This window comes from Schistocerca nitens, chromosome 1, assembly GCF_023898315.1.
Source record: "Schistocerca nitens isolate TAMUIC-IGC-003100 chromosome 1, iqSchNite1.1, whole genome shotgun sequence".
Lineage (NCBI taxonomy): Eukaryota > Metazoa > Arthropoda > Insecta > Orthoptera > Acrididae > Schistocerca > Schistocerca nitens.
In genome coordinates this window covers 970,688,903-970,716,840 of record NC_064614.1, presented here as the reverse complement: position 1 = coordinate 970,716,840, position 27,938 = coordinate 970,688,903, and the positions used below count along the sequence as shown (strand labels likewise).

The 27,938-nt window shown below is 45.7% G+C and overlaps 1 protein-coding gene across 1 annotated transcript; it reads right to left on the bottom strand.

The window, feature by feature from the left end:
* Nucleotides 1-3,246: 3,246 nt before the first annotated feature.
* Nucleotides 3,247-4,098, bottom strand: LOC126215974 (skin secretory protein xP2-like). Its single transcript, XM_049942103.1, has one exon. It carries the CDS (start codon nt 4,096-4,098, stop codon nt 3,247-3,249), a length of 852 nt encoding a protein of 283 aa, XP_049798060.1.
* Between the last annotated feature and the right edge of the window lie 23,840 nt (nt 4,099-27,938).

Below are 27,938 nucleotides of genomic sequence, written 5' to 3'. Positions count from 1 at the left end.
ACACGAGAATCTTCACCGACTACGTGACTGGAGCTCGAGTTCGAGATGTCCAGGTAAGCGCTCTGGCAGAATTCAGCTTGTGCACTCTAAATGTGGATACCTTGAGCTCCAAAATGTTCTTGCACTGCCTGCACGCACGTTTCAGACGTCGGGGAGGCACAGCGAAGGCTTCCGGCCAAGTTCACTGAAGAAGGGGTTCCGCCTGTCAGTAAGTAACATCGATATTCAGTACATTACTTGTCCCGGAAAGGTTGTTAGTTCATCTACATCTGCATGATTGCTCTGCAGTTCACAATTAAATGCGCGGCAGAGGGTTCATCCAACCACCTTCAAGCTGTGATTCTTGAGTTTCTCCCGGCGTATTTGATAATCGAAATATCCACGGGTGTACTGCCGGTCTACAGTGTCCAACGGGCACAATATTTCGGCGATCATACATGTCGCCATCAGGTGAACTGACGGACTGAGCTCCTGTGAACGTGCCGGCACGGAGATCCGTACACTATGGCTGCTCAGGGGGAACTAGGTTCGGTCTCGTGTGGATCTGCACGGAGATAACTTGTCCTCCGATGTGTGATGGAGTTCGCAGCAGTTATTGCTTTGCCTCCCATGCATGCCGATGTAATGCGTCTTCACATGTAGATTGTCTTCTTGGGTGTCTCCTCAGCACAGTTCTGCAGTGCTAGCTATGCAGCGAGCATGTGTGGCCAGCGGGTGGTGACGCTGCGCGGCAGTTTGCGGCCCAGCGTCCGGATTTGGGCGTTGTGTGACCGGTCTGCACGTTCGTAAAAGGTGCGGGCGGTCGCCTGGAAGAGGTCACGGAGCAGAGGTACTTCCACGATGTCGTGAAGATAAGCGGTTGGGAAATCGTAAGGTAGGTGTAAGGCCAGCCGAAGGATGCGATTCTGCAGTGTCTCCAGCTTCTTCAGGTTCGTGTCGGCGGCGTTCCCCCAGACGACGGCGGCGTATTGGAGTACAGGGAGGAGCAGCGCCTTGTAGAGGGTGATGCCCAGCCGCGGTGGTAGTTGGGAGCCGGGGTTCAGCACCGGGTACAGGATGCAGAGCCTGTTCCGCACTTTGGTCTTCACTTCGCGGATGTGCGGAACCCACGTGAGTCGGCGGTCGATGGTGACGCCGAGGTAATGCGCCGTTGGACGCCACAGGACAGGGCTGCCACCGACGGTGAGCGGTTGCAGACCTGCAGGAACGAGTCGCCTGGTGACGATCAGGAACTGCGTCTTGGCCCCGTTGAATTGTAGACGCCACTTGACTGCCCAAGCTGCCAGGGTGTCAACGGCGAGCTGCAGACGGCGGCGCATGACGGCGACATTGAGGCTCCTCGTATAGAGAGCCGTGTCATCCGCGTACAGGGCAAGCCGCACACGGTCGATCTTCGGCGCATCAGAAGTGTACAGCGAGTACAGGAGCGGCCCCAGGACCGAGCCCTGTGGAACACCGGCATCGATGCGACGGACGGAGGACAAGCCATGCGCGGCCCGCACATGGAAGGTCCTATCGGCAAGATAGGAACGGATGAGACGGACGTGCGACGTCGGGACCCCAAGTTCAAAAAGTTTGAATAAGAGGCCGCGGTGCCACACACTGTCGAAAGCACGCGACACGTCCAGGAACACCGCGCCGAAGAACTCGCGCTGCTCGGGGGCGACGAACGCATCTTCCACTAGCCGAAGGAGTTGTTGAACTGACGAGTGGCCCCTGCGAAAGCCGAACTGCTCTTCGGGCAGGAGGCCTTCCTCGTCAACGTGGCGCTGCAGCCGCCTGATGTACACCCTTTCAAAGACCTTGGAGACGGCCGGCAGTAAACTAATAGGTCTGTAGTTCGCAGGCTGACGCAGATCCTTCCCCATCTTCGGAATCGCCACGATCTCTGCATGCTTCCAGGACTGAGGAAAACTGCAGGACCGGAGGATTACATTAAAGACGTCGGCGAGATGAGTGACAGCCACCGGCGGAAACTTCTGGAGGAGGGCGTTGGAAACTTCGTCTGGGCCCGCAGCTTTCCTGGGGTTCAGGGCACGCAGGATGGACGACACCTCCTCCGCCGTCGTCTCTTCAATGACGTCATCGTCGTCGCGTGCCTCCAAGTAGCGTGGGAGCCGGACAGCAACCAGGTCGTCGTGGACAGCGTCGGTCGGGTCTTCGATCGGCGTAAACGCAGCCTCAAAGACGTCTGCGAGGCCATCAGCCTTCGCAGCTGGTTCGCAGACAGCCTGACCATGGACCAGCAGCGGAGGGACACGTTGCGTGCGGCGTAGGAAACGCTTCGTCGTCTGCCAGGCCGTGCCGTCGTCAAGACAGAGGGTGGCGACCTTGTTATTCCAGTCGCGATTGCGATGGTTGTCAATGACAGCCCGGATGTCCCGACGCATCCTGTTGAGGATGCGCTTGGTGTCGGCAGTTCTTGTCCTCTGCCACTCCCGGTATACCCGGTTCTTCTCAGTGATTGCCGCAAGGATATCCGGCGGCAGCTGTCGGGAGTAGTCAGGCGGAGTGCGAGGTCGGGGCGGCGTTGCTATAGTGGCAGCGTTGATCGTGGTGGCCGCGAAGTGCAGAAGTGCTGCGTCCGCTCCAGCGTCCGCAGGGGGGCGGCGCGGCGGCGAGTGAGTCCGTCACGGCTGCTTGAAACCTGTCCCAGTCGATGCCAGCAAGTGAGATGCCTCTCCGGGGCTGTTGGAGGGCGTCTAGGTCGATATCAAAAACCACTGGGACATGATCAGAAGACAGTGCCGTCCTCGTCGTGGCGGTGATCTGATGAGGGATGCCCTTGACGACCGCTATGTCGATTATATCCGGGAGGCTACGGGCAGGGAAGATCATCGGGTCGTACGGCCCCACCACAAGCGCATGGTGACGTTCCACTACCTGGAGCAGGCAGCGGCCAGCGGCATTGGTGATCCTGGAGTTCCAGGAGACGGACACCTGCCCCCTCAAGGAGAGCAGAGCATCGATGTCAGCAGGGTCCAGTGGACGAGACGGCGGTCGATAGGCAGCGACGAACGTGATGGCGCCCGCCGAGGTGTGAACGACGACACCAGTGGCCTCCAGCGTTGCCAGTGGCGGAAGTTGTATCATGTGGTGACGAAGCCATTGCGGACGTCGACCCCAGGCTTCAGGTGGGTTTCGTTGATAAAGCAGACGTCGACGGCTTCATCTCGAAGAAATTGGCGAAGTTCGCCAGCATGAGTGCGGACGCCGTTGGCATTCCACGCTACGACCGTGAGCCCTCTAACGCTGCCCATGGTGCAACTGGTGAGGGTTGACAGCGGTCGGGGCCAGAGAGGCCATCGGCACTGCAGCGGTGAGTTGCTGCGACAGGACTTCAATCAACTTCGTAGCACTGTTCACCAGGGCAGTGAGCAGCGCGACGAGGTTGGCCAGGTCAGCGGTGGAAGCAGCCGGCGCGGCCCCGTCGCTGGAAGGGGGAGGCGTGGCTGCTTCGCTGGGAGAGTCCACCTGGGGCTGCGCGACGGACGGTGCTGAGCGCTGGGCACCCATGGGGCGGCGACCCCCGCGCCGGCGGTCGGCGGGGCGTGGTCCGGCTGACGTCCCGGGAGAGGCAGTACCCGGGTCCGCCACTAGCAGCTGTGGTGGAGGCGCAGGAGCCGCGGGTGGCGGCACGGCCTCGGATGCGGCAGGAGCAGGAGCAGCCGACGCAGCTGGGACGGCAGAGGGCGCCCCTGACGTTGCCGCCGCGAAAGAGACGCCGGGCCGTCTCGTTGCTGGCTTCTTCGGACGCGGCGCTGGCGTTTGGCCACGTTGGCGAGCGATGGCACGCTTCCACACCTCACACCCACGATAGCTGGCCACGTGAGCACCGCCACAGAGTGCACATGTCGGCTTCTCGGTGGGCGGACGGGGGCACACACGTCCTGCGTGGGCGCCGGCGCATTTAAAACATCTGTCCGGCATTGAGCAGTGGCGTGCGACATGATTGATCCCCTGGCAGCGAAAGCACTGCACAGGGCCTCTCCGGGAGCGAAGATCTTCGGTCTGAACCGGAACGTCAGCGACCCGCGTCAGTTGGTAGAGTTTGCGGTTCTCCACGGTGTCGGAGCAGACGACCAGGAAGAGCGGCATATCATCGCGTGATTTAGGCGACTTCATCTTCACGACTGCCCGTGGGTTCGGTCGCGGCGGCGGCCGATTTAAATACCCTCCGCCCGCGGCGCGCTCACTCCGCCGTCCGCGCCCCGCGCCACGGTCGCGCGGTGGAACAGATTGCGACGGCGTCTGAGATGACGTCGGTGTGATGGCTCTGTACGCCGTGGTCGTCACAACTATACATTTGCTCGATTTACTCTTGATTAACCCAATCGCTGGTTTCCAAGTCTTGCTAAGGTTATAGCCACAGTCACGGTTTATGAGGTCGTCATTGGTGCGAATTTCGATGGCTTCTCTAACAACGCTGTCCCAGTATCTCGACGTCTGTACTACGAACAAACGGAGGGAGTCGCCATGGGTAGCCCACTCTCACCGGTGGTAGCGAATTTGTACGTGGAGAACTTCGAGGAGGAAGCCCTGTCGTCATCCGAATGGAAACCTACTTGCTTTCTCCGTTACGTGGACGACACGTTCGTCATCTGGCCACATGGTATGGATAAACTCTTTGACTTCCTTACACATCTAAACTCCATACACCCCAACATCAAATTCACTATGGAGACTGAAACGGAGGGTAAACTACCTGTCCTTGACGTCTTGGTCAAGAGAAGGCCTGACGGCACCCTAGGTCATGGGGTGTATCGGAAGACAACGCACACTGATCTGTATTTGCACGCAGACAGCTGCCACCACCCTTCACAGAGGAATGTGGTACTTAAAACTCTAGTACATAGGGCGCGCACTAACTCTGACGCAGAGAGTCTATCCCAGGAATTGGAACATCTGAGAACTGTATTTCGAAAAAATGGGTACTCAGAGTGGCAGATTCAACGTGCTCTCCGCCCAACCACTACAGCACAACTTGTGGAGATGGATGAAATCACGAGGGAGGAGGTAGGAACTGCGTTTATCCCATATACAGGCGCACTCTCGGGGAAAATCGCCCGCATTTTGAAGAAACACCGGGTCGGAACTGTGTTTTGTCCTCCGAATAAAACTCGTGCACTGGTGGGGAGCGCCAAAGATGACCTCGGTTTGAGGAAGGCCGGCGTGTACCAGATTCCGTGTCAATGTGGCAAGTCGTATATTGGTCAGACGATACGTACCGTCGAGGATCGATGCCGTGAACCCCAGAGGCACACTCGACTGATGTATCCGAGCAAGTCGGCGGTCGCTGAACATTGTTTGTCGGAAAATCACGCTATGGAGTATGAACGCACGAGGATTCTGGTACAGACGTCGAGATACTGGGACAGCGTTGTTAGAGAAGCCATCGAAATTCGCACCAATGACGACCTCATAAACCGTGACTGTGGCTATAATCTTAGCAAGATTTGGGAACCAGCGATTGGGTAAATCAAGAGTAAATCGAGCAAATGTATAGTTGTGACGACCACGGCGGACAGAGCCATCACACGGACGTCATCTCAGACGCCGTCGCAATCTGGTCCACCGCGCGACCATGGCGCGGGGCGCGGACGGCGGAGTGAGCGCGCCGCGGGCGGAGGGTATTTAAATCGGCCACCGCCGCAACCGAACCCAGTTCCCCCTGAGCAGCCATAGTGTACGGATCTCCGTGCCGGCACGTTCACAGGAGCTCAGTCCGTCAGCTCACCTGATGATGGCGACATGTATGATCGCCGAAATATTGTGCCCTGGACACCTTCAAGCTATTTCACCACGGTTCCACTCTCTAACGGCGCGTGGGAAAAACGAGCACTTAAATCTTCCTGAGCGAGCTTCACTTCCTCTTATTTTATCATGATGATCATTTCTCGCTATGTAGAGGGGTGCCAACAGATTATTTTTCGCATTCGGAGAAGAAATTTGATGATTAAAATTTCACTAGAACATTCTCCCGCAACGAAAAACGCCTTCGTTTTAATGATTGCTACTCCAGTTCACGTAACATGTCTGTGGTACTATCTCCCCTATTCCGCGATAATACAAAACGAGCTGCCCTTCTTTGTACTTTTTCGATGTCATCCGTCAGTCCCATCTGATGCGGATCTCACACCGCACAGCAATACTGCAGAAAAGGGCGGATAAACGTGGTGTACGCCGTCTCCATAGTCGTTCTGTTGCATTTTGTACGTATTCTACCAATAACCTACTGTCTTTGGTTTGCTTTACCCACAACATTATGTATGTGATCTTTCCAATTGAAGTTATTCGTAACTGTAATCCCTAAGTATTTAGTTGAATTTACAGCCTTTATATTTGTGTAATTTATCGTGTAACTGAAATTTAGTCGATTTCTTTTAGTACCCATGTAGGTAACTTCACATTTTCATTATTTAGAGTCAATTGCCACTTTTTGCACCATACAGATATCTAGTCTAAATCATTTTGCAGTTGGTTTTTGACATCTGATGACTTTGCAAGACGGTAAACGACAGCATCATATGCAAACAGTCTAAGAGGGCAGCTGAGATTGCCTCCCATGTCGTTATGTACATCAGGAACTGCAGAGGACCTATAACACTTTCTTGCGGAACGCCAGATATTACTTACGTTTTACTCGATGACTTTCCGTCAGTTACTACGAACTGTGACCTGCCTGACAGGAACTCACCAGTCCAGTCGCACAACTGAGACAATACTCCATAGGCATGCAATTCGATTAGAAGACTCTTGTGAGGAACGGTGTCGAAAGCCTTCTGGAAATCTAAAAATGGGTTATCAATTTGACAACCCATCTCGATTGCACTCATTACTTCGTGAGAACATAGAGCTAGTTGTGTTTCACAAGAACGATTTTTCCTGAATCCGAGATGACTATTAGTCAATAAATGGTTTTCTTCGAGATAACTCATTATGTTCGAACACAGAATGTGTTCCAAAACCGTACTACAAATCGACGTTAGTTATAAGGGTCTGTAATTCAGCGGATTACTCCCGTTTCCTTTCTTGGGTATTGGTGTGACTTGTGCCACTTTCCAGTCTTTAGGTACAGATCTTTCGGTGAGCTAGCGGCTTTATATCATTGTTAGGTATGGAGCTATTGTATCAGCGCACTCTGAGAGGAACCTGACTGTATGCAATCTGGACCGGAAGCCTTGCCTATATTAAGTGGTTTAAGCTCCTTCACTACACCGAGGATATCTACTTCTAAGTTACTCAAGTTGGCAGTTATTCTAGATTAGAATTCTAGAATATTTACTTCGCCTTCTTTTGGGAACGAGTTTCGGAAAACGGTTTCTAGTGGACTGACGACCACAGATGTTAAGTCCCATAGTGCTCAGAGCCATTTCAACCATTTGATACGAGGCCGTTGGATCCAGAACGGCTACGGTCGCAGGTTCGAATCCTGCCTCGGGCATGGATGTTTGTGATGTCCTTAGGTTAGTTAGGTTTAACTAGTTCTAAGTTCTAGGGGACTAATGACCCCAGCAGTTGAGTCCCATAGTGCTCAGAGCCATTTGAACCATTTGATCCAGAACGGCGTTCCGTATTAACCTCCTGAACCCACCCATTCCATATTCTGCTAACAGCCATTGGATCTCGACCAACGCGAGCAGCAAAGTTGCGATACGATAAACCACAATCGCGATTGGCTACAATCCGACCTTTATCAAAGTCGGAAACGTGATGGTACGCATTTCTCCTCCTTGCACGAGGCATCACAACAATGTTTCACCAGGCAACGCCGGTCAACTGCTGTTTGTGTATGAGAAATCGGTTGGAAACTTTCCTGATGTCAGCACGTTGTAGGTGTCACCACCGGCGCCAACCTTGTGTGAATGCTCTGAAAAGCTAATCATTTGCATATCAAAGCATCTTCTTACTGTCGGTTAAATTTCGCGTCTGTAGCACGTCATCTTCGTGGTGTAGCAATTTTAATGGCCAGTAGTGTATAAAGAACTTATCTGGAAAGTCTACAAATACCCATCTATGACTATCGTAATCTCTCCTTTCTATCAAACGGTAACGGTTCTCAAATTCCTTCTTCTTGTTATTATTGTGGTGTTGAGTCCGAAGATTGTTTGTTGCAGCTTTCGATCCTAGCCTCATTACCTCTGCATAGGTACTGAACTGACATCTTTTCTAACCTGCTTACTCTGTTCAAGCCTTCGTCTCACGTCGCAACTTTACCCCCGCCCCCCCTCCCCCGCCCTCCTTCCACAGTTCCCTCCATCACCAAATTGACTACCTTCCGATTTGTCCTTTCTCCTCAAATCCTTCATTTAGTCGTGTTGTAACATAAATTTATTTCCTCTCCAACACGATTCACCCCGTCCTCGTTAGTAAACTGACCTACCCTACTGCTGCCAGCAAGATCCATGGATTTTGGGAGGGGTGCGTGTGTGTGAGGTGGGGAGGGGCTGGTTAAGGTGGGTAGGTAAATATTATATGGACGATCTAACAATTCCTGCAGCAAACCTGTCAGTTTTGTCATTACCCAAGACCTCTGTGGACAGGAGCATTGTCTTTATGAAAGAGTACCTTTTTTTATTAAAATCTCTTCTGAGTTACTTCTTCATCCAGAAATCATGCGTAATATTCGGAAATTATTGGTTCTTTGTTTCTCACTTTGCAAGATAATCAGTGAGAAGAATCTCTTTCGTAATCCAGGAGATACTGACCCCAACCTTTCCTGCAAATGAAACCTCACTCCACTCGAAGTTTTTATTGCTTTCGTTTCGTGCTTGAGATAATGGCCCTACCCTTAATCCATAGGAACATTTGACTGAAACACAAACAGCACGGTCTTCTAAGGAAACCTATTTGGTTTATGAAGTAGACACTTCTGTAACGCTATTTTGCAACATCTTGCAACAGAATAAAAACAGAATTTTGTTCGCTCGACTCTCGAACACTATCAGTCCATTAACAGTTTAGTCAGTCTTCGTAAGGTCTTTATATGACTTCTGCAACCGTTCAAAATTGATCGCAGTTAGCTCATGACAGTTGTGATAAATTATCTGGGTAGAAATTATAAAGCATGTCCTACAGAAATTCAAGCGGTATGCAGAGACAGATTGTACAGTTCGGTAAATATTTTAGAAAGAGCAAGTATTATATCAAACTGCTTCAGTAGTGATAATCATTATTCTAATGCTTTTGTTGAAACTTTCAAACGAATAAGAATGTAAAAAAAAAGGTAGAAAAATATTTATATTTAGCAAGTGAGAGAAGAAATAGATTTCAGATTGTCTGAGCACTCAGTTTCAAACACCCACAGACAAGAATGCTGAAAATGTGGAGTGCAAATGGATGGATGAAAGTTCAACAATATTGTAGAACACACGTTAGACAAGTATGTGGCGAGCAAATTTGTGAGGACCGGCAAGATCCATGATGGTTCGACAGCCGTGTTAGACGGATACTGCGGAAGCAGACAGGTTTCACCATAGATTTAAATGTAGCCGAAACTTCCTAGACGAAATAACTGCACGAAGCCAAATTTAGCGCTAGGAAATCCACGTGTGAAGCATTCAACGAATTAGACAGTTGTGTCTCCAAGTCCACAATATCTATCAAACTACGTAAAGAGTGTTGGCGTTCAATCGTAGGTTTACTTGCGGCTATTTTACTTGTGGGTACAACTAACGAGCTAAGAGGACATAACAATTTCTCATTTATGCTTCACCTCCCCATGCACCATTGTGGGGGGAGGGGGGGGGGGGAAGAAGAAAAATATAATCGATAATATAGGCTGGCTAAATTACATTCCATATAGGCCTACTTGAGATTATGTACAAAAACGAACTTTCAGGGAAGGCAATATTTACCAATCAGAATTATGGTGCAAAGCCTTTACAGTGTCTGTAATATTCATCAAAATACGTAAAGATGTTAGTATTTCGTTCTGAGACTATGTCATAGGTGGTACATAGCACAAACGTTTGAAGTGATCCTGAAGTTACCCTACAACATAGAGACAAGTGCGAGCCAAACACAAAGTGTATATCCCGCATCACATACTCTCTGATATACATTTATTCTTCGCTTTCCATTAATTTTCTGTTGTTCGTATGCAGTTTCTCGGACTGAAAAATAACATGTTACAACTAAGGTATTTAATGTTGTGAATAAAGTAAATCTGTTTAACCGGCAACATTTTTTTGACTCCGATGTGATATCCAACGTTAGCCGACGCCTGTACCACACCGCGTCGCGCGCAGCATACGGAACATCCGTGTCAACCGCACCGCGCATCTTGTGTGTAGTTCACCACCGTAACTTCGCAATGCAAGACCCGCGACCGACTGCCGACCTACCTACAAGCACAGTTATAAACCACATCATGGTTAAGTCACCACCATTCTCACAATAGAACAAAGTTTTATGGTTTGCGCAGCAAGAGACTCGGTTCGTGCTTGCTCACGTTGCCTTTGACGACATAGAGAACAGCGACGTTGTCGCTGCATTAACTGAGGCGTGGCTACAGACGTGCAGGATGTTCTTGCATCAACACTAAGCGTCTATCGTTGCAGGACTATCAAGAACGCCTTGGTCACCTACATGTCATCTTAGACAAAACGGGTTGAAAATTTACTACGTACTGAGAAGCTAGGCGATGACACTCTCTTTACTGCGCAGCATGCAGACTCTAGCGAGAAACGCCACTAACGATGACGTCTTATGGACTATTCCGTTGTCGCGCCTTCCGCCATATGTGCAGAAGACACTCACGGTAAGCACCAGTGATATCAGCACCCTCGCAAAAAATTGCAAATCGCATTGTGGAAAAGTAACCGCCCACGTGTGTCATAGCTGTTTTTCCACCACCTCAAGCAGATAATATTCTTGCTGCACAGTAAGCACAGATTGCCAGACTAACTGCACAAGTCGCTGCCTTGCAGACACAGCGTTCCAATCACCTCTCACATCGCCACTGCTCATCAAGGAAGGGCAGCCGCTCGTCAGTAGAGGGACAAGGTTCGCGTCACCCCCCTCTCCATTGCTGCCAAATTTAGATGGCGGCGATGACATCATCCAAGATGGCGGCATGTAGACTTGGCAACAGCGCATGACGTCATCCAAGATGGCGGCTTTTGGCGGGAAAATAGGTCATTTGTGCTATGTCCACTAACCTAACCTCAAGAAAAATGGCAGGAATTTTGAATTTTGGTGGGAAAATAGACCAGTTGTGCTATGTCCACTAACCTAAGCCTCCAGAAGGAAAAATGGTGGGAAGTTTGAATTCCAACAGGATAACGCATGCAAAGACCATACTCGTCTTTCTATTATTATTGATTATCATTCATTAACATTCATTATTACTGATGATCATTCATTAACATTCATTATTATTTATTATTATTTATTATAATTTATTATTATTGACCTGCCTCCACTAGAAAATTCCCTCCTAATTCAAATTCCAACACAGAAATGGCTGCAAAACCTTACTTTTGTTTGTTATTATTCATCATCATTTATTAACATTCATTATCATTCATTGTCATTTATTATCATTCATTATCATTTATTATCATTTATTATTATAGGCCTACCTCCATTAGAAAATTGCGCCAAATTCAAGTTTCAACACGATATTCTCTCGAAAACTGTATTTCTATTTATTATTATCATTTATTATTTATTAAAGATGTCCGATATTCTCGGTGAGAAAGCCATTTTCCTTACATCCATAACAAAAATCTATCACAAGTTCAAATCCCAACACCATAATTGATCACATGTACGAGCTTTCTCCGTCACTTATCTTTTTTCACTGATAGCCTATCATAATCGCGTCAAATAATAAACTGCACTTATAGTAACATAATTCACCTCCTTTGATTTTGCAGGGGGGGAAGGAACTGAAGACTTTATTTCAAGCAGTATGGTCATCACTTGTTCTCCAACACAGTCAGCACACACATCTTTGATATCGCAGTGCAGTCACCACGACGTCCGCGCTCCAACTGAATTGGTTCAAAATCCTCGCCACCCCGAGGCCAGTGCGCGGAAACACTGCCTACACCTGTCACGTGAAGCGGCCGGCCACTAGCGCGGGGGGCCAGCCCAGCGATCGCTCCCACGTCGTAAACATGTTTTCACTGGACATGCTGGAACTTGTCGAGTTTGACATCACAGCGGCCCCTTGTCCGCTCACCACGTGTATTCGTCGCCTCCGCACGTTTCCCGCCAAAATTGTCTGCCTCGGAGCTGAATCACACAACGGTCGACCGTTCACTGCCACACTTTTGGCGCCACGTTCAAACCTGTCGATGCCAACCGCTCACTGTCCACCACGTGTCCCTGTGCGAGCGAGAACGCAGTGCTACACTTTTGGTGGCAAAGTTTGCTCGACAGTGGAATCCGCAATGACTATATAACAGCACGTTTGGACCGCACTAGAACGCCCGCAAATTGACTCGCTCTCGCGCGTAATAACTGTACAATCGCTGCGCCGCCGCCCCGCTTACGTCACACACCCTCCATACACACTACGGACATAGCCTTCTGTAAATACCTGGAAAATGACTCTTTATTTCAGACATTACGATCATGCAGGTGTGTCCCAACTGATTTCTCCAAGCTCACACAGCGAAACTCCAGAGCGCAGCTGACGTACGCGCGGCCGGCTGAGCCCGCTCCATCGGCAGCTCCCTGGCCGGCTAACATCAAGCGGCCAGTGCGCCAGGTAGGCGGCGAGCGGCGCCTAAGGGTCCCACCTCAAACGGTCAGCCGCGCTAGCCTCAGAGTCCGACTACGTAAACATCTTTCCGCGCCCGCGAGCACTTAACGCTGGACAGGATGGAACCTGTCGACCACGTGCCAGAATAAGGATACGTTTGGCGCCAGAGTTTGACCGACAGTGGAATCCACCATGACCGTATAACAGCGCATTTGCTCGTCGCGAGAACGCTAGCTAATTCACTCTCACCACCCCGCTATATTAAATTATTCAATTTACAATTTCATATACGTACGCAAACGTGTTCAACTCCCTAATTTCAACTACTTTTCGAGGACCAGACCGCCACCTCCTCCTCCTAGGAACCAGCGCCAAGTCTGAAATCTGCCAGTAAACAGAGCTCATTTGCGCTTCCGCCACCAACCTAAGAAAATTGTTTCAAACCAAGCCACCAGCACTCAACCTCTTCCTACACGTTTCTGGTAAACAGACTCACCCTGCACTAGGTCCATGGACCGAGGAACGAATTTACTTTATTTAGGAATGGAGTATATGTATCACACCGACATGTCCCACATCATACAGACCTGCAAAACACTCCTACATAACTCATTTATATTGTTCTAGACACACGCTTGCTAATTGTAAGCAGTTAAAAATAACTCATAGCACAGCCTACAGACATGCGAAGTGCTCGTAAATAATGGAAAACATTTACCTCCAAATAGCCAAACAACTGCTAATTTTCGGAAATAATTTCAGTGCATAGGCTGATGGAAGGAAGAACGAGTATAATTTATTTATTTGCGACATATCTTTTTGAAACTTTTACTTCTCATAGGTTTCGATATGTAAGGCTGACATAAGGCAGTTTCTGAACTCCAGTAGTGCACTACACTTGGCAACACAACCACACCCATCAAGATACTCATTCCAATCCAGATCCGTAACTCCACTACGGATAAATTAGTCCAGTTATTTGTCTACTCACTCACATTCTGACCAGATTGCCGTTATTGCGCAAAAACTGCTCAGACTGCGCTGTGCTGCTCGGCGAAGTAAGGAAGGGCTGCACTCTATTTATTTGGAGCCCTTTTATTTAGTAGTGGAGTATATTTGTCACAAAACACCCGCACTGATCCGACTGTGGTCATCTGACACAGGCCACAAACACGTAAACAACTCCTAATTTCACCACACAATAGCAAACAGCTCTTAAATAATGCAATACACAATATCAGCAGACGAGCTCTGTACTCTTAAACTCTCCAAATAAAGCACCGCACAATGCACAGACATGCTCGCAAAATAGTGCAACAGACGCGCCCAGACACCACCAGCTGCCAAACCGACCAAAAGTCTCTGCTCGGCCTCCCCCAAACATGACCTCAACACAGTCGCATTCGCACCTATCACAGGAGAAATTGATATCGCCTATGCGCCTTAAATTACGCTCCAAGGCAGGCCGCGCGCGAGTGCGGTCGGCGGGGAAGGGGATTCCAGAGTGTCCAGCCAAGTTCATCTTCCGAGCGCTCGTGACAGCCGACACATGTGAAAGCTGCATTGTTCTTCTGATGTATACCGCCGGCGTCACAGGTCTGGACCTGCCTTCACGTCTATTCTCAGAATAGCTCATAGCTCGTTGACACACTCGATTAACGCAGCCGGGAAAACATTTACTACTCGCACGCAACCGAGATGGTGACCGAAAAACCAAATCACTCTGATCTGCGCTGCAGGTGGGTGTAATCATTGAGAACACTATTTATTTTTTTCGATCAACTTATTTAACCATACAGTCTATCTATCACGCTATCACAGATGTGCCCTGGACCATGTTGCACAGCCCACAGACACGCACCCAATCATAATTTCAGTACACACTATTGCAAACTGCTACTAAATAATACGTCACACAGATGTATAGATACGCTCAGTACTCGTAAACTGTCCTAATAACGCATAGCAGAGCCTGCAGATCCGCTCGCAAAATAACTCAGCAGACGTGCGCAAGTACCCCCACTCTGCACCCTGCCCACAGGATCGTGAAGTCACCCATCCGTCTGATTTCAGATCTCGCACAGCCCCTGCTCGGCTTCCGCAAGTGCGAGTTGGCGCGGTCAACGCGCTCGTCAGCGGTCAAAGCACACACGTACGTCCGTCCAGGACCGCGATCCCGAGCCGCGACCACCGAACGCGGGTGAAATTCAACTTTATATCAACGTAGCATAATTCCAAAGCGCAGCCTCCATACGCTAGACACATCATAGCAGCACATGTCTTTACCTCCTATGACACTGTAGCACACTGCGCATTGCTCCTCACACGACATTACACGGCCCTTTAACTAAACATAAGTACACATCCCTGCTCTCGCCTCGTCGCGTTACCAGCCATTTAAAAACCTTCTCAATATTATTCTTAGTTTACAACATTTTTTTTAAAAAAATAAGATCTAATTTACACCTCCCATCGCACCTAACCTCACACCCGTCCCACCATCAACATACACAAACGTCCTCAACCCTATCTTCACACTCATATTATTACCGTTGCCGCAACATTCTACCAGCGCTCGATTTGTACCTATTTTTCCGCTCTTAATTGTTGTCACTAGCGGTCGAATATCACTATCTATAGATTGCATAAATTTCCACATAAAAAAAATCTCGCCCCGCCGTTTAGAGACTACTATATCCGAACACATAGCATTATTCAACTATCACTTGCTCTTATCTAATAACTCATCCATCAGGTCTGGGGGCAAGGTCATCCCTTTCTTTCTTTCTTTCCTTCTTTCAGCAGCAGGCAGCTATATTTTTTACAGCGGTAGCTAAATTGCGCCATAAACCTAACATCACCACTCGCGAAACATATCTTCAAATGCGAAAACACACTTACTCAATTACACAGCGGTCCCGCTGAGGACATGACCTTCAATATTACAGTTCTTAATCCAATAACCACCGAAACAAGTACTAAATGCTCAAACTAATCCTATAGCGCCTTACAAAGCGAGTGTGCGAGCGCCGCCGGCGGCATGTCAAAGCCACATAGCTGTCCATCTAAACAGCCGTCCACTCAGCCCCAGGACCAGAATGCTGAAGTGGGCTCTCCCTATACCTGTTCTCCAGCTATTGTCTAACGACATACAGTGCACAAATGGATTCCTGAATAGCGCAGATCTCTATCTCCCCCTTGCATCTCCAACAGGACATGTAAACAGTGTCTCCCCCAGTCAGTGAACCCGACGTCATTCACCCTTCGCTGATAATTTCCACTCGCATATATAAAACCATATTCACTCCTGCCAAAACTCACTTAATAATAAAAAAGCATTCTCCCTTTCTAAGCATAGATGAGTATGCATTTATCTTCACCCATCTCATCTCTGCAATTTAAGTCGGAGAAAGACATATCTATTACCTTCTGCAACCCGTCTATAAACAGAACGATCTCAGTTACTACAACAGGATCTTAGTTTGACCATTCGCCGGAAATGTGCGCAATGTTGTACGCCTAAAACTAGGTACAAGTACAACAGATCCTCAACACCCTATCATCTTTATCCTCTACCATCAAATGAGAAGCTGCCTCTGGCTCTTGTTCAAACAGTGTTTTCTAACACGCTTTTGCACACTGCCGAGCATTTCGTCTTTCTGCCGCGATTTCGAAGTCATTGTCTGATTCTAAACAGACATTAACACGGACTGATGCACGGTCTCTTACAGGAAACTATACCTTGCACCTTATAAATCATATTCTTACAGTCGATAGCATAACATTGAATGATTTTAAATAAAGGACACCCACAACACAAGGAAAATAGAAGAGCCTGCTGGTGTTGTAGCCACTTCCCTCGAAAGTGATTGACCACCTCTACATTTAAACTCATATGTCGCAGTGACCGAATAGTTTATAACTCTGCATTCAATTTCTAATGATTGGTCATTTTTGCACACAAGTACAGGATCACCGTTTTCGGTGCTAGCAACCCTGGAAGTTTCGGTCCATCAACCAAAATTTCTCCCCCAACTCAAGCAAGCATTGTCAGTCAATCATTATGTCGTACCCAATGCACAGATGCGATGGATAAGACACCACCGATCTACTGTAATATTATCCATCTCAGCTAATATCACGAAAAATTTTACAGCAAGTCCAACACTGGCCAATCAGGTGACAGCTTGTTTTCTTAATTTCAGTATCATAGCTAAACCATACATCCTCTACTTTGCAAGTATCATTGCGACCATTCATAGATGACTGCTCAGCACGTCCATTCACACTTAATTCTCGAACGACCGCTACGGTCGCAGGTTCGAGTCCTGCCTCGGGCATGGATGTGTGTGATGTCTTTAGGTTAGTTAGGTTTCATTAGTTCTAAGTTCTGGGCGACTGATGACCTCAGAAGTTAAGTCGCATAGTGCTCAGATCCATTGGAACCATTGGAACCATTAATTCTCGAACACATAAAGACAATCAAATTATACCAGACAACGCTATACATATTTCTAAGACCTCGCGCATAGTACTCGATCAATCTCTCTGCGTATGGCGGTCACAGAGCTATCTAGTCCTCTTACGTTAAAAGACCATCCTCACCTCAGCATTGACCTACCTACCCCGCAACATCGCTACCCAATTATTCCTCAACCGAGCAGACGAATACAGCTACACTCCACCTCTCTTGACTGAATAGAGCTTTCCTAGTCCTAATCCATCCAAGTGCACCACATTTCTCGAAATGTAACCAAGTCTTGGAGCTTAGCACACCATATCGATCTATAGTAACAGATCTCAAAGGGCCTTAATTTAATAGTATACAGTTAATAAGAACAAGAACGGAGCGGTATTTATACACAACGTAGTTCGATAGATTTTTAAGCAAATCATCCAATCTATCATGTGTATTGTTCTAGAGTCCATGATCGGTGCATCGAAGGTTCCGGTAGGAGAGAGAGAGAGAGAGAGAGAGAGAGAGAGAGAGAGAGAGAGAGAACATAAACACACATACTCACACTCTCCTAAGACTAGAACGTTCAGCACTTAAAAACGGGCAATAACCTTAGATCGCTTAATTTTCCGTGCTGTCAGACATACATCCTTCTCCCCGGTCACCTTACGCTGAGCTATCTCTACCCCAATCGTAAAACTTTTCCTTTCTATGATACGAGCCCAATATATCCCTGCACACACGTCTAGTGCCCAATGGTCACACCAGATCACGAGTCAGAAATAATACTATTACTCCATCAGGTCTATATAAAAAATGATAGTTATTAGCAGCCGGTACATCCTACAAGCAAACAGATACGTATAACAGCAGCGTCCAACATGTGAAAATTAAAAGTCATCCCGTCAGCGACTCTGTAAACACCCGTCTGTCGGATAAGTGCGTACACAATGATTACAGCCCCCCCCCCCCCCCCCCCCAAATACCCACAGCTAACTTAGTTATGACGCTGAAGTCTCGATTTTACACCAAGCAAGCGACAGGGTGGGGATCGCGTAAATCAAAGTGCATTTAGAGGAATGTGTCAACCTTCATGACACATGAGATGGAAGTTCTTTGCCGGCCGAAGTGGCCGTGCGGTTAAAGGCGCTGCAGTCTGGAACTGCAAGACCGCTACGGTCGCAGGTTCGAATCCTGCCTCGGGCATGGATGTTTGTGATGTCCTTAGGTTAGTTAGGTTTAACTAGTTCTAAGTTCTAGGGGACTAATGACCTCAGCAGTTGAGTCCCATAGTGCTCAGAGCCATTTTGAAGTTCTTTGATGACCGAAGGGTTCACCGTTAACGATCGCAAGTAGACAGCGCTTTAATCCACATACCGAACACGTGGCCGTATACGACTAGAACGCTGGCTATATCACGTGACTAAAGCATCCAAATAGAATACTGGAAAAAAAATCTACCTTCAGCAACTTGTCCTTCTCTAGAATAAATGAGTCAACGTTTGAATCGTACCTAGTTGCAGCTCTGTCTCAATCGATCACCCCGTACACTCTCTGTTACCCTTTAACACAGAGGTGAGTAAGTTTAGACGTGAATGATTCACTGTCCTCCTCAAAAGCATCAAATACAGTATTCAACTCGCGTGTATCACTGCTACCTCAGTAGACATACACTACAATACGAGAAAAAATTGACTGCCTTCCTTATTCGGCTCGCTTCGAAGTCATCGTTTTCCTGCATTCCTCTTGTTGCCGCATACTTCACTCCATGTACAAATTCCCCCCTGCGAACCAGAAGATAAGCAAGTACGTTCTCATTTTCATCGCATTTCGGTGTATATTAGGTTAGTTTATATCTATGCGCTAATCAGTTTTAGCATTTCTTTCGATTTTATGTCAGATCCATCCATGCGACCGCGACATAAGTTATCGTTCTGTGTTCTAAAATTGTCTCTAAATGTAACCAAGGCGTATCCAGTCACCTCCACATTCGGAGAGCGCTTTCTCTGTTTTCTGTATCTCTTTGTACATGCACGCCTCGCGGACGAAGTTGCAATTCTTAGTGGCACGTGTGCTGACGTGTCATTACACCCATCTGTCCTGCTACCTCACCAACTGTTCCACCACTCTGACGGATGGCGGTGTCACACTAGTATCGAATCTAGGCCTCGGCGTAAGTTCCAATGGTAATTTATCGTGGCATATGTGGTGCACCCTATTCTTAGGTGTATTACGCGGCCTCTGTCATAATCACAGTATAGTGGTACCAACTTACTTCGCCATGGACTTCTACGCTGTGTACATGATACCGACTGTGGACGATTGCAGTTGATTCTCTGTTTGTTGAAGCAGCTCCCAGAAATCACTCCGCCTATAGCTAAACTACCACTGCTTCAGCATTTGATATACATTAAATACTGGCAACACCAGGACCGCCGGTTCGCGCTCGTCCTCGTCGTTTAACACCAGAGAAATCGAAAGCAGCAAGGAAGGAATTCTCCTTTATCCTCGCGCCAGGAATCTACTGCCCCTTGATCAGTAGTTAAGCATCTACACCGCATGTAGTCCCGAAGAAGAACAACAGATGGTGCCCATGCGAGGATTACAGCCAGCTCAAGGCCAGCCGTATTCCTGATTCTTATCCAGTACCTCAAACAGAAGACTTTCCATTAAACATCCATGGCAAATGCATGTTCTCCACGTTGGACCTAGTACTTGCATTCTATCAGATATCTGTCGCTCTGGGCAATATAGCTAAAAATATTGCACTTTCGTGATTCTAAATAACTGACTTGAAAATGTTTTAAAGATTAGGCTTTATTGCCAAAACACGTTGTAAATGGCTGTTAAGTCGGTATTTACTGTTAAACTAACATTGGTGTAAGTTAATGACTGTTTACTTCGACGAATTCTCCACATAAAAGCAGAAAGAAGCTCTACAGTCCCATCCCAATGATGTTCACGTTATGTCCAGTCAGTAAAAAAAAAAAAATAGAAATGAGCCTATGGCATCGTTGCCTGGGAGGCCCCAACCCGGGAAGTTCGACCGTCAAGTGCAAATCATCTTACATTCGACGCCACATTGGGCAACTTGCGCCCCGGCGATGAGGATGAAATAATGATGAGGACGACACTACACCCAGTCCCCGAGAGGAGAAAATCTCCAACGCAGCCGGGAATCGGACCCGGACCCGCTTGCATGGGAGGCGAGCACGTCACCACCCAGGTAAGCAGGTGGACTCTCCAGTCAGTGACCCAGAGCTATTGGTTAGTTACTATATCAAGTCGTTCAGAGGGCTTCTTAAAAAGAAACGCTCGTTGTAATGTCACGGGGAGTTGAAGTTCCACCAAAAAGTTCACACGCAAATAACTTTCAAACAAATGCACTTTGAATTTCCAGACAATAAGACGGTTCATGAGACACTTCCAGCGATACGGAACTGTATCACAAAGCGTGCTAAATGCTTAATTCCTATTGGCTGATGATTTAGGCAGCCAGTCACGAGAGCTCGATCACTCCTATTCTCGCAGTAATTCCTAAACCATCCAGTAAGATTACATACAACAGTTTATGAAAGTAATTATGTATTTACGAAACTAAATTTAATTTAAATAAAATAAAGCATGATTTATCCCCAGAAATGAATTAATAACTGATTTAACACCTCACTTCTCTTCTGGCTGCTTTTACGCAAAACCATGCATCGACTTCATGTTTCCAGGCTCTTTAGCCCAACAAACAGTACTAATCAAGTAAGTAAAGATGTTGAGCAGTATAAAACACATGTGGCATGCTTATAGTAATATACAAGTTTAACTACATATTTCAGATTGTGAACTTCAGTTCGATCTCGCACGAAAATAAAATTATTTCTCAAAACTTGCGAAATTTCGAATACAAAAGCCATATTGCACTACTGTTTTAACTTAAATAGTTTATATGATTTTTTAAAAAATCACATGCCTCTGATAACAGCACTATTGATATGGCACTGGTTAGTAAATGAGTTCAGTGCCACACTTTAAAAATATCCAAATACATAAAAATTTGTTCTTTAATATCAGTAGCTGACAGTAAGTATGTGCATTGAGTGTCAGCTATTGCATCTCAAAACTGTATTGAGGTACCAGATGCTGACACTGTTTATGTACAATAGGTGTTGTGGTTCGATGATCATCAGTTAACATATGGTGACTGCCTTTATCCCATATATTACGATCAATTGACAGGGTGACTGCTGTAAACCCACATGCAACTGAGTGGAGCAATGATGGTCAATTGACAGGGTGGCTGCCAGTATCCCACATACTATTGAGTGAGACATTCATGGTTAGTTCATAGGATGGCTACGATTACCCCGATGGCATGGTGACAGTATATGTGCCATAACCTGACAGTGGACGTCACCTACAAGATCTTAAATTGTATTGTACCACCAAAAGCTGAGAGTGTGTTTGCAGTAGCTTGTCGATGGGTGTTAGCTAATTGATCTCAAGTAGCATCGTAACACAAGAGTGATGGCAGTGTATATGCCATAACTTGTCCGTGGATCTCCCTCATTTTATATTTGGTCACACTTAAGCATCAAATGAAATTTAAGTAATTAACTTGTGTTCTAACTAATTTTAGATCAAAATTTTAATAAATTACTCCATACATTGACATGTTACAGAAAAACTGTAACAACTTGCATTATACATCGCTACTGTCACACTAAATATTAACAAAGTGTTCTTGTTTTAGCAAAATTTTGAACAAGCAACTTCATGCATCGCTGTTATTCAGGAAAACTGGCCTATACAACAGCACTGTCACACATAAATTTAAACATATTGCACTATATGTCACTGACGGAGAATTTAGACATTTGTTCCGGAAAACTGTGATTTCTTCCAACAAACAAAAGCGATTGCTCACAAGTTGAGACATGTTGATTCCAGCAATCACGAGTTGTTCCAACAAGCAGAACACCTGGAAGCTTTCTGTTACTGCCGTTAATTCTGAAGTGATATCTAACTAAAAGTAATTTTATTACAAATAAGTTAGATGTGCAAACCATTTTGTATTAGAGCTAAATTTCACACAAATTTTCTTCAGCCATTGGAAAGTCAAAAATGTTATTTCCACAGATTATATTGGTGACTTTGTGGCAGCACACATACCTTCAGCAACAAGTATAAGAATTAAAATTGAAGTAAATAAGTCTCTTTAATGAAATTAGGTATGTTTGTAAATGGGCTAACAAAAAATACAAAGTTTTACTCGCATTATAGCTCAGTTTCTACGTACAACATATAGTTGCACAGAAAACTGCAGTAAAGGTGTCAGGGAGACTTTTTTTTCATACCGCTGAACTTGTTACTAAGTGCCTAACAGATTGAACTGGTTACTTTACTTTGATCCTACTGTGTGAAATGTAAATATTGTGATCTGCTTTTTTCCCATATGGTTCCACTGAACAGATGATTAGATCAGTGTGTAAATTTTTTTATCGCTTTGCTTAATACAGATAAGTTTTTTCATTCTTATTTTGTTTCAATGAAGATAGGGCTATAACTATTTGGATTTTAAGCAAATTAGAGAAATGAATCTCACGAAATGGGCAAACTTGGTGATGAAGGTTATTTTGTGTATGAGACAAAACTCATGAAATTGCAAACCTGTAAGAAAGTCACTATTGTGTGTCGTACAGAAATACTCTACTTTCCCTGTCTTAGACTTTCATGCTCTATACTGGAGTAACATTGTGACAATTTGTATTCCATGTTTCAATCCAGACTATCCAGGAGTCTCTCTATGCCCTCGGCAACAGTGGACTTTCAGTGACCTTCATTTGCATCCCAGGACATGTCGGGATCCCGGGCAATGTACTTGCTGACAGACTGGCCAAACAGGTTATCAGTAAACCAACTCTGGAGATCGACCAGCCGGCAACTGATCTTCGATGTGTCTTCCGCCGCAAAGTTTTCGCAACCTGGGATACTGAATGGCGCACCCTCTGTACATCAAATAAACTGCGTGTTACCAAGGAGACAACGAATGTGTGGCGGTCATTCATGCAAGCCACTCGCAGGGACTCCGTTGTCCTTTGCCAGCTCCGCATTGGCCATACTTGGCTAACACATGGTCACCTCCTCCGTCACGAGGACCCACCTCGGTGTCATTGTGGCTCGCAGATGGCTGTCATTCACATCTTGATGGACTGCCCCAATTTAGCCGCTCTGCAGCGGACTTTTAACCATCCCAGCACCTGCCTCCCGTGTTGGGCGACAATGCCTCAATGGCTGAGGTTGTTTTACGTTTTCTTCATAAGGGGGTCTTTTATCACAAAATCTAAGGGTGGGCGTCTGGCCTTCTCTCCATGGTCTCCACGGTCCCTCCGTTTTAATTCTTCCTCTCTCTTTCTTTGCTGTTTGTTTGCCTCGGTGTTCTTCTTGTCCCTGTGTGTGTTCATCTCGCCTTCTCTTTTAGGCTGGAGATTTGAGTGTGTTGCAGAGTGGCTGACTCATCCTTTTTTTATTCTTGTGGTCAGCCAGCCTAAGCCATCTGCTGTATTATTTTAATACCGTCAACTACTTTTCCTTATAGTGTGCGGTTTTCCCTTCTGGTTAGCTTCTTTCGTTTTCTCTTACCATGTGGTTCCCCATTTGTTTTCCGTCATTTTCCTGTCCCCGACTCTTTTTGGGAATTGTTTTAACTTGAGCATTGTTTGCATTAGGAGAAAGGGACTGATGACCCTGTTGTTTGGTCCCTTTACACCCCATATCAACCAGCCAACCAACAGAGGAATAGTCTAATTTCCCTATGTTAGAACTTTTGTCGTCTATACTGGAGGTAACGTTGTGACAACTAATATTCCATGTTTCAAATACCTCACTCCACATAAAAAAATATTTACAGCAAAATTTAAAGTCAAAGGTTATAAAATTATATGTACGTGGGAACTAAGTATCAAAATCTATAGTTGTGTAAGGTTATGTTACAAAAAGTGCTAAAATTGCCACAAAGCTGCCCAGTTTTATGGTGCTATGTACCACCAATAACATAGCACCAGATCTAAATAGTAGTGTCCTTACATATTTTGACAAATATTACAGACACTTTAGATCCTTGGCACCAAGGTTCTATTCGGTAAATGCCGCAGCCTTCCTTGACCTCAAGCAGGTCTAAAACAAATGTAATAAAAAGCTGTATTAGCCATTCTGTATGACCCATTATATTTTCCTAGTGTAGAACGTGATGCATTCTCCTCTTTCCCTCTAAAATGGTGTTTGGTGAGGTGAAGCATTACCGTAAAATCGTCAGGTGCTTATAGTTCGTTCTTTGTGTCCACAAGTAACATAGTCTAAAGTAAGTCTACGATCCAAATGCCAACACACTCTACGTATTTGGACAGATGTGTTGGATTTGAAGACACCATTGTAACAGTAAACAAAAATATTGTGTGATTGCTGAAATATTTTTGGCATACACTTTAGACATGGAAGTACCATAAGCTACCCGTAGATCTTTTACATGCTTTGATGGGCTTTCTAAACGTGATAATAACGTTGTGACATTTGATATAAACATAGACTGTGTGTTTTTATCTCCCCCCCCCCCCCTTCTCTTAAAAGTTGTGCTTGGCCAGTTTTGTCTCATTGAGGCTACGAGAATCCTCCATCCTTCCATGTTCATTTACTTTCCTTCATAACATTCATCATCAGTTTATCGATCAACTTCATCACAATTTACGAATTATATTACTGCGGCCTCTGATAGTTTGGCCAAGTTCAGCATTTTAGAGCAATTTTTGCTCGCTTACAATGCGTTCTGAATAGTAATCTGTATGTCCACATTATCAGAGATGGTTGCAGGAGCTCGGCTGTCCGTAATGAACGTCAAATCAAACACCTTTCAGCCGTCTAATTTCCAAACGTTTACTTTATTGGGCTACCAGTTTCGGCGATATATTACTCCATCTTCAGGCCTCCTGATTGACGTATGGGAAGATTCGAACCTTGGTTCCGGTCTCATGTTTGAAACGATAGCTGTATCAAGCAGATACAAGTCTTTGAAATCTGGGCCCTATTCTGACGGAAACCGTGGTTGCAATCTTCCAACAAAGTCAGGGGGCCTGAATATGGCAGCCCAATAAAACAACATTCTGGAAATTAGACGGATGAAAGGTGTTTGATTTAACATTTGATATAGTAATTGTTACCTGGGTACGAATTTTGCATGGCACAGTAGTTGCACTATGGAGTTGTCTAGAATCTTCAGTTCCAACATTTCGTTGGAGATAATGATGTCATTGTTCAGCCATACTCGTTAATGTATTCTCGGCTGATTATCCACACAGTTTTCTGACGGTTGTAAGGTTTCAATGTAAAGCAATTAATGTTGTATTGTGCTATACGCTATACGCGATGTTGCTAAAATTGAGTGGAGTCTAGTTATCTGAAATGAGTAATAATTTCCGTGGTAAAGCGTACAATCAGTGACCTACAAACAACTGTTCTCAGTCGAGCTCGTCAATGTCTGCTTCCTAAACAGTACCAGAAAAGGGAAATGTATCACTAGCTTCTTGGATTGGAGCAGTGTAAGACACCATCATTTTACGTAATTTGTCGTAATATGTCTACTTACTAGGATTAAATGTCTACTGTCTGCTAAGCATGCTATTTTAGCGAAGCGTGAGTTTGTTTTGTACTTAAAGATTAATTTAAATGTGGAAATACTGCAAGTTAAACCCCGCACTTACTTTAATAGGCAGTTTAGCCTGAAAATAACATTGTGACTCTTGACATAAACATTGCGTTTTTGTTATATTTTTCATATACATTTAGAGATGGAAGTTACACCCTCCATGCATTCTTAACAGATAATATAGGTCGTTCAGATACTTAGAATATGATGCTAATTTGCACAATTTACATGAAACTTAGAAATTTTTGATAAGCAATACTAGTCAACCAGATACTTCTGAACTAGGTGCAATATTCATAAGTGCGTGTGTGGTTGTGTCTGTGTGTGCTTTGCTGATGACAAAGTTTACTTATTTTAAACTTGAAAATACTGTATGTTACACTCTTTACATAATTTTTGATACATATTCAGGTTGTTCGAATACTTCTGAATGTGGCACAAAATTCATATCGATTGGATGCCTTTTGAACATGGTACAAAAGATTCATATTGTCTGAATTCTTTTGAACAGTGCATTAATTTCAGACCGTTCGTCATAATGGTCGCTAGCACACTTGATCTGTTTCCCCCATTTCGGATTTTAAAAATTTATTTTGAACTTTTTAGTTGTATATTTTTTGAGCTTATTTTAAATTTCCCACTACAATAACTGTTTCTGTTCCGCCATCTTCATTTTTTTTTAATTTTCTGCTATCACCATCTTGTATATTTAAATTTCAGTCCAGTGCCATTTGAATGTTTAAATTTCCCACCAGCGCCTTCCTGGATTCAACGGTTACAGCACGGACTGGTGGCGGATGTCCCAAAGCGTACTTTGCTACACTAGTGAAGACAATTACTCATGATCATCATCAGTTTTCTGCTATATTAGAGGGTCCTTTACGTCTCCATTTTCTGTGATCCATTGCTTCCTTCTTAATGCTGTTGTATGTGCTCCCGACCTTCACATAATACAGTTTCTGAAATCTCTTCCTTACTCCCTAAGACAGAGGTAAAATACAGGGAGCGAAAGGCTATTTACAATTTGTACAAAATGCAAATGGCAGTTATAAGAGTCGAGGGACATGAAAGGGAAGCAGTGGTTGGGAAGGGAGTGAGACAGGGTTGTAGCCTCTCTCCGATGCTATTCAATCTGTATATTCAGCAAGCAATAAAGGAAACAAAAGAAAAGTTCGGAGTAGGTATTAAAATCCATGGAGAAGAAATAAAAACTTTGGGTTCGCCGATGACATTGTAATTCTGTCAGAGACAGCAAAGGACTTGGAAGAGCAGTTGAACGGAATGGACAGTGTCTTGAAAGGAGGGTATAAGATGAACATCAACAAAAGCAAAACGAGGATAATGGAATGTAGTCGAATTAAGTCGGGTGATGCTGAGGGAATTAGATTAAGAAATGAGACACTTAAAGTAGTAAAGGAGTTTTGCTATTTGGGGAGCAAAATAACTGATGATGGTCGAAGTAGAGAGGATATAAAATGTAGGCTGGCAATGGCAAGGAAAGCGTTTCTTAAGAAGAGAAATTTGTTAACATCGAGTATAGATTTAAGTGTCAGGAAACCGTTTCTGAAAGTATTTGTATGGAGTGTAGTCGTGTATGGAAGTGAAACATGGACGATAAATTGTTTAGACAAGAAGAGAATAGAAGCTTTCGAAATGTGGCGCTACAGAAGAATGCTGAAGATTGGATGGGTAGATCACATAACTAATGAGGAGGTATTGAATAGAATTGGGGAGAAGAGGAGCTTGTGGCACAACTTGACTAGAAGAAGGGATCGGTTGGTAGGACATGTTCTGAGACATCGAGGGATCACCAATTTAGTATTGGAGGGCAGCGTGGAGGGTAAAAATCGTAGAGAGAGACCAAGAGATCAATACACTAAACAGATTCAGAAGGATGTAGGTTGCAGTAGGTACTGGGAGATGAAGAAGCCTGCACAGGATAGAGTAGCATGGAGAGCTGCATCAAACCAGTCTCAGGACTGAAGACCACAACAACAACAACAACTCCCTAAGAACGACTGACTCAGTATCTGGCACTCGGCTGGAGCCGGAAGCGGACACGTGACGACCCTCGCTCG

Excerpts from the sequence above, each read along its gene's own strand:
- LOC126215974 (XM_049942103.1), bottom strand. The coding sequence starts at position 4,098 with ATGCCGCTCTTCCTGGTCGTCTGCTCCGACACCGTGGAGAACCGCAAA.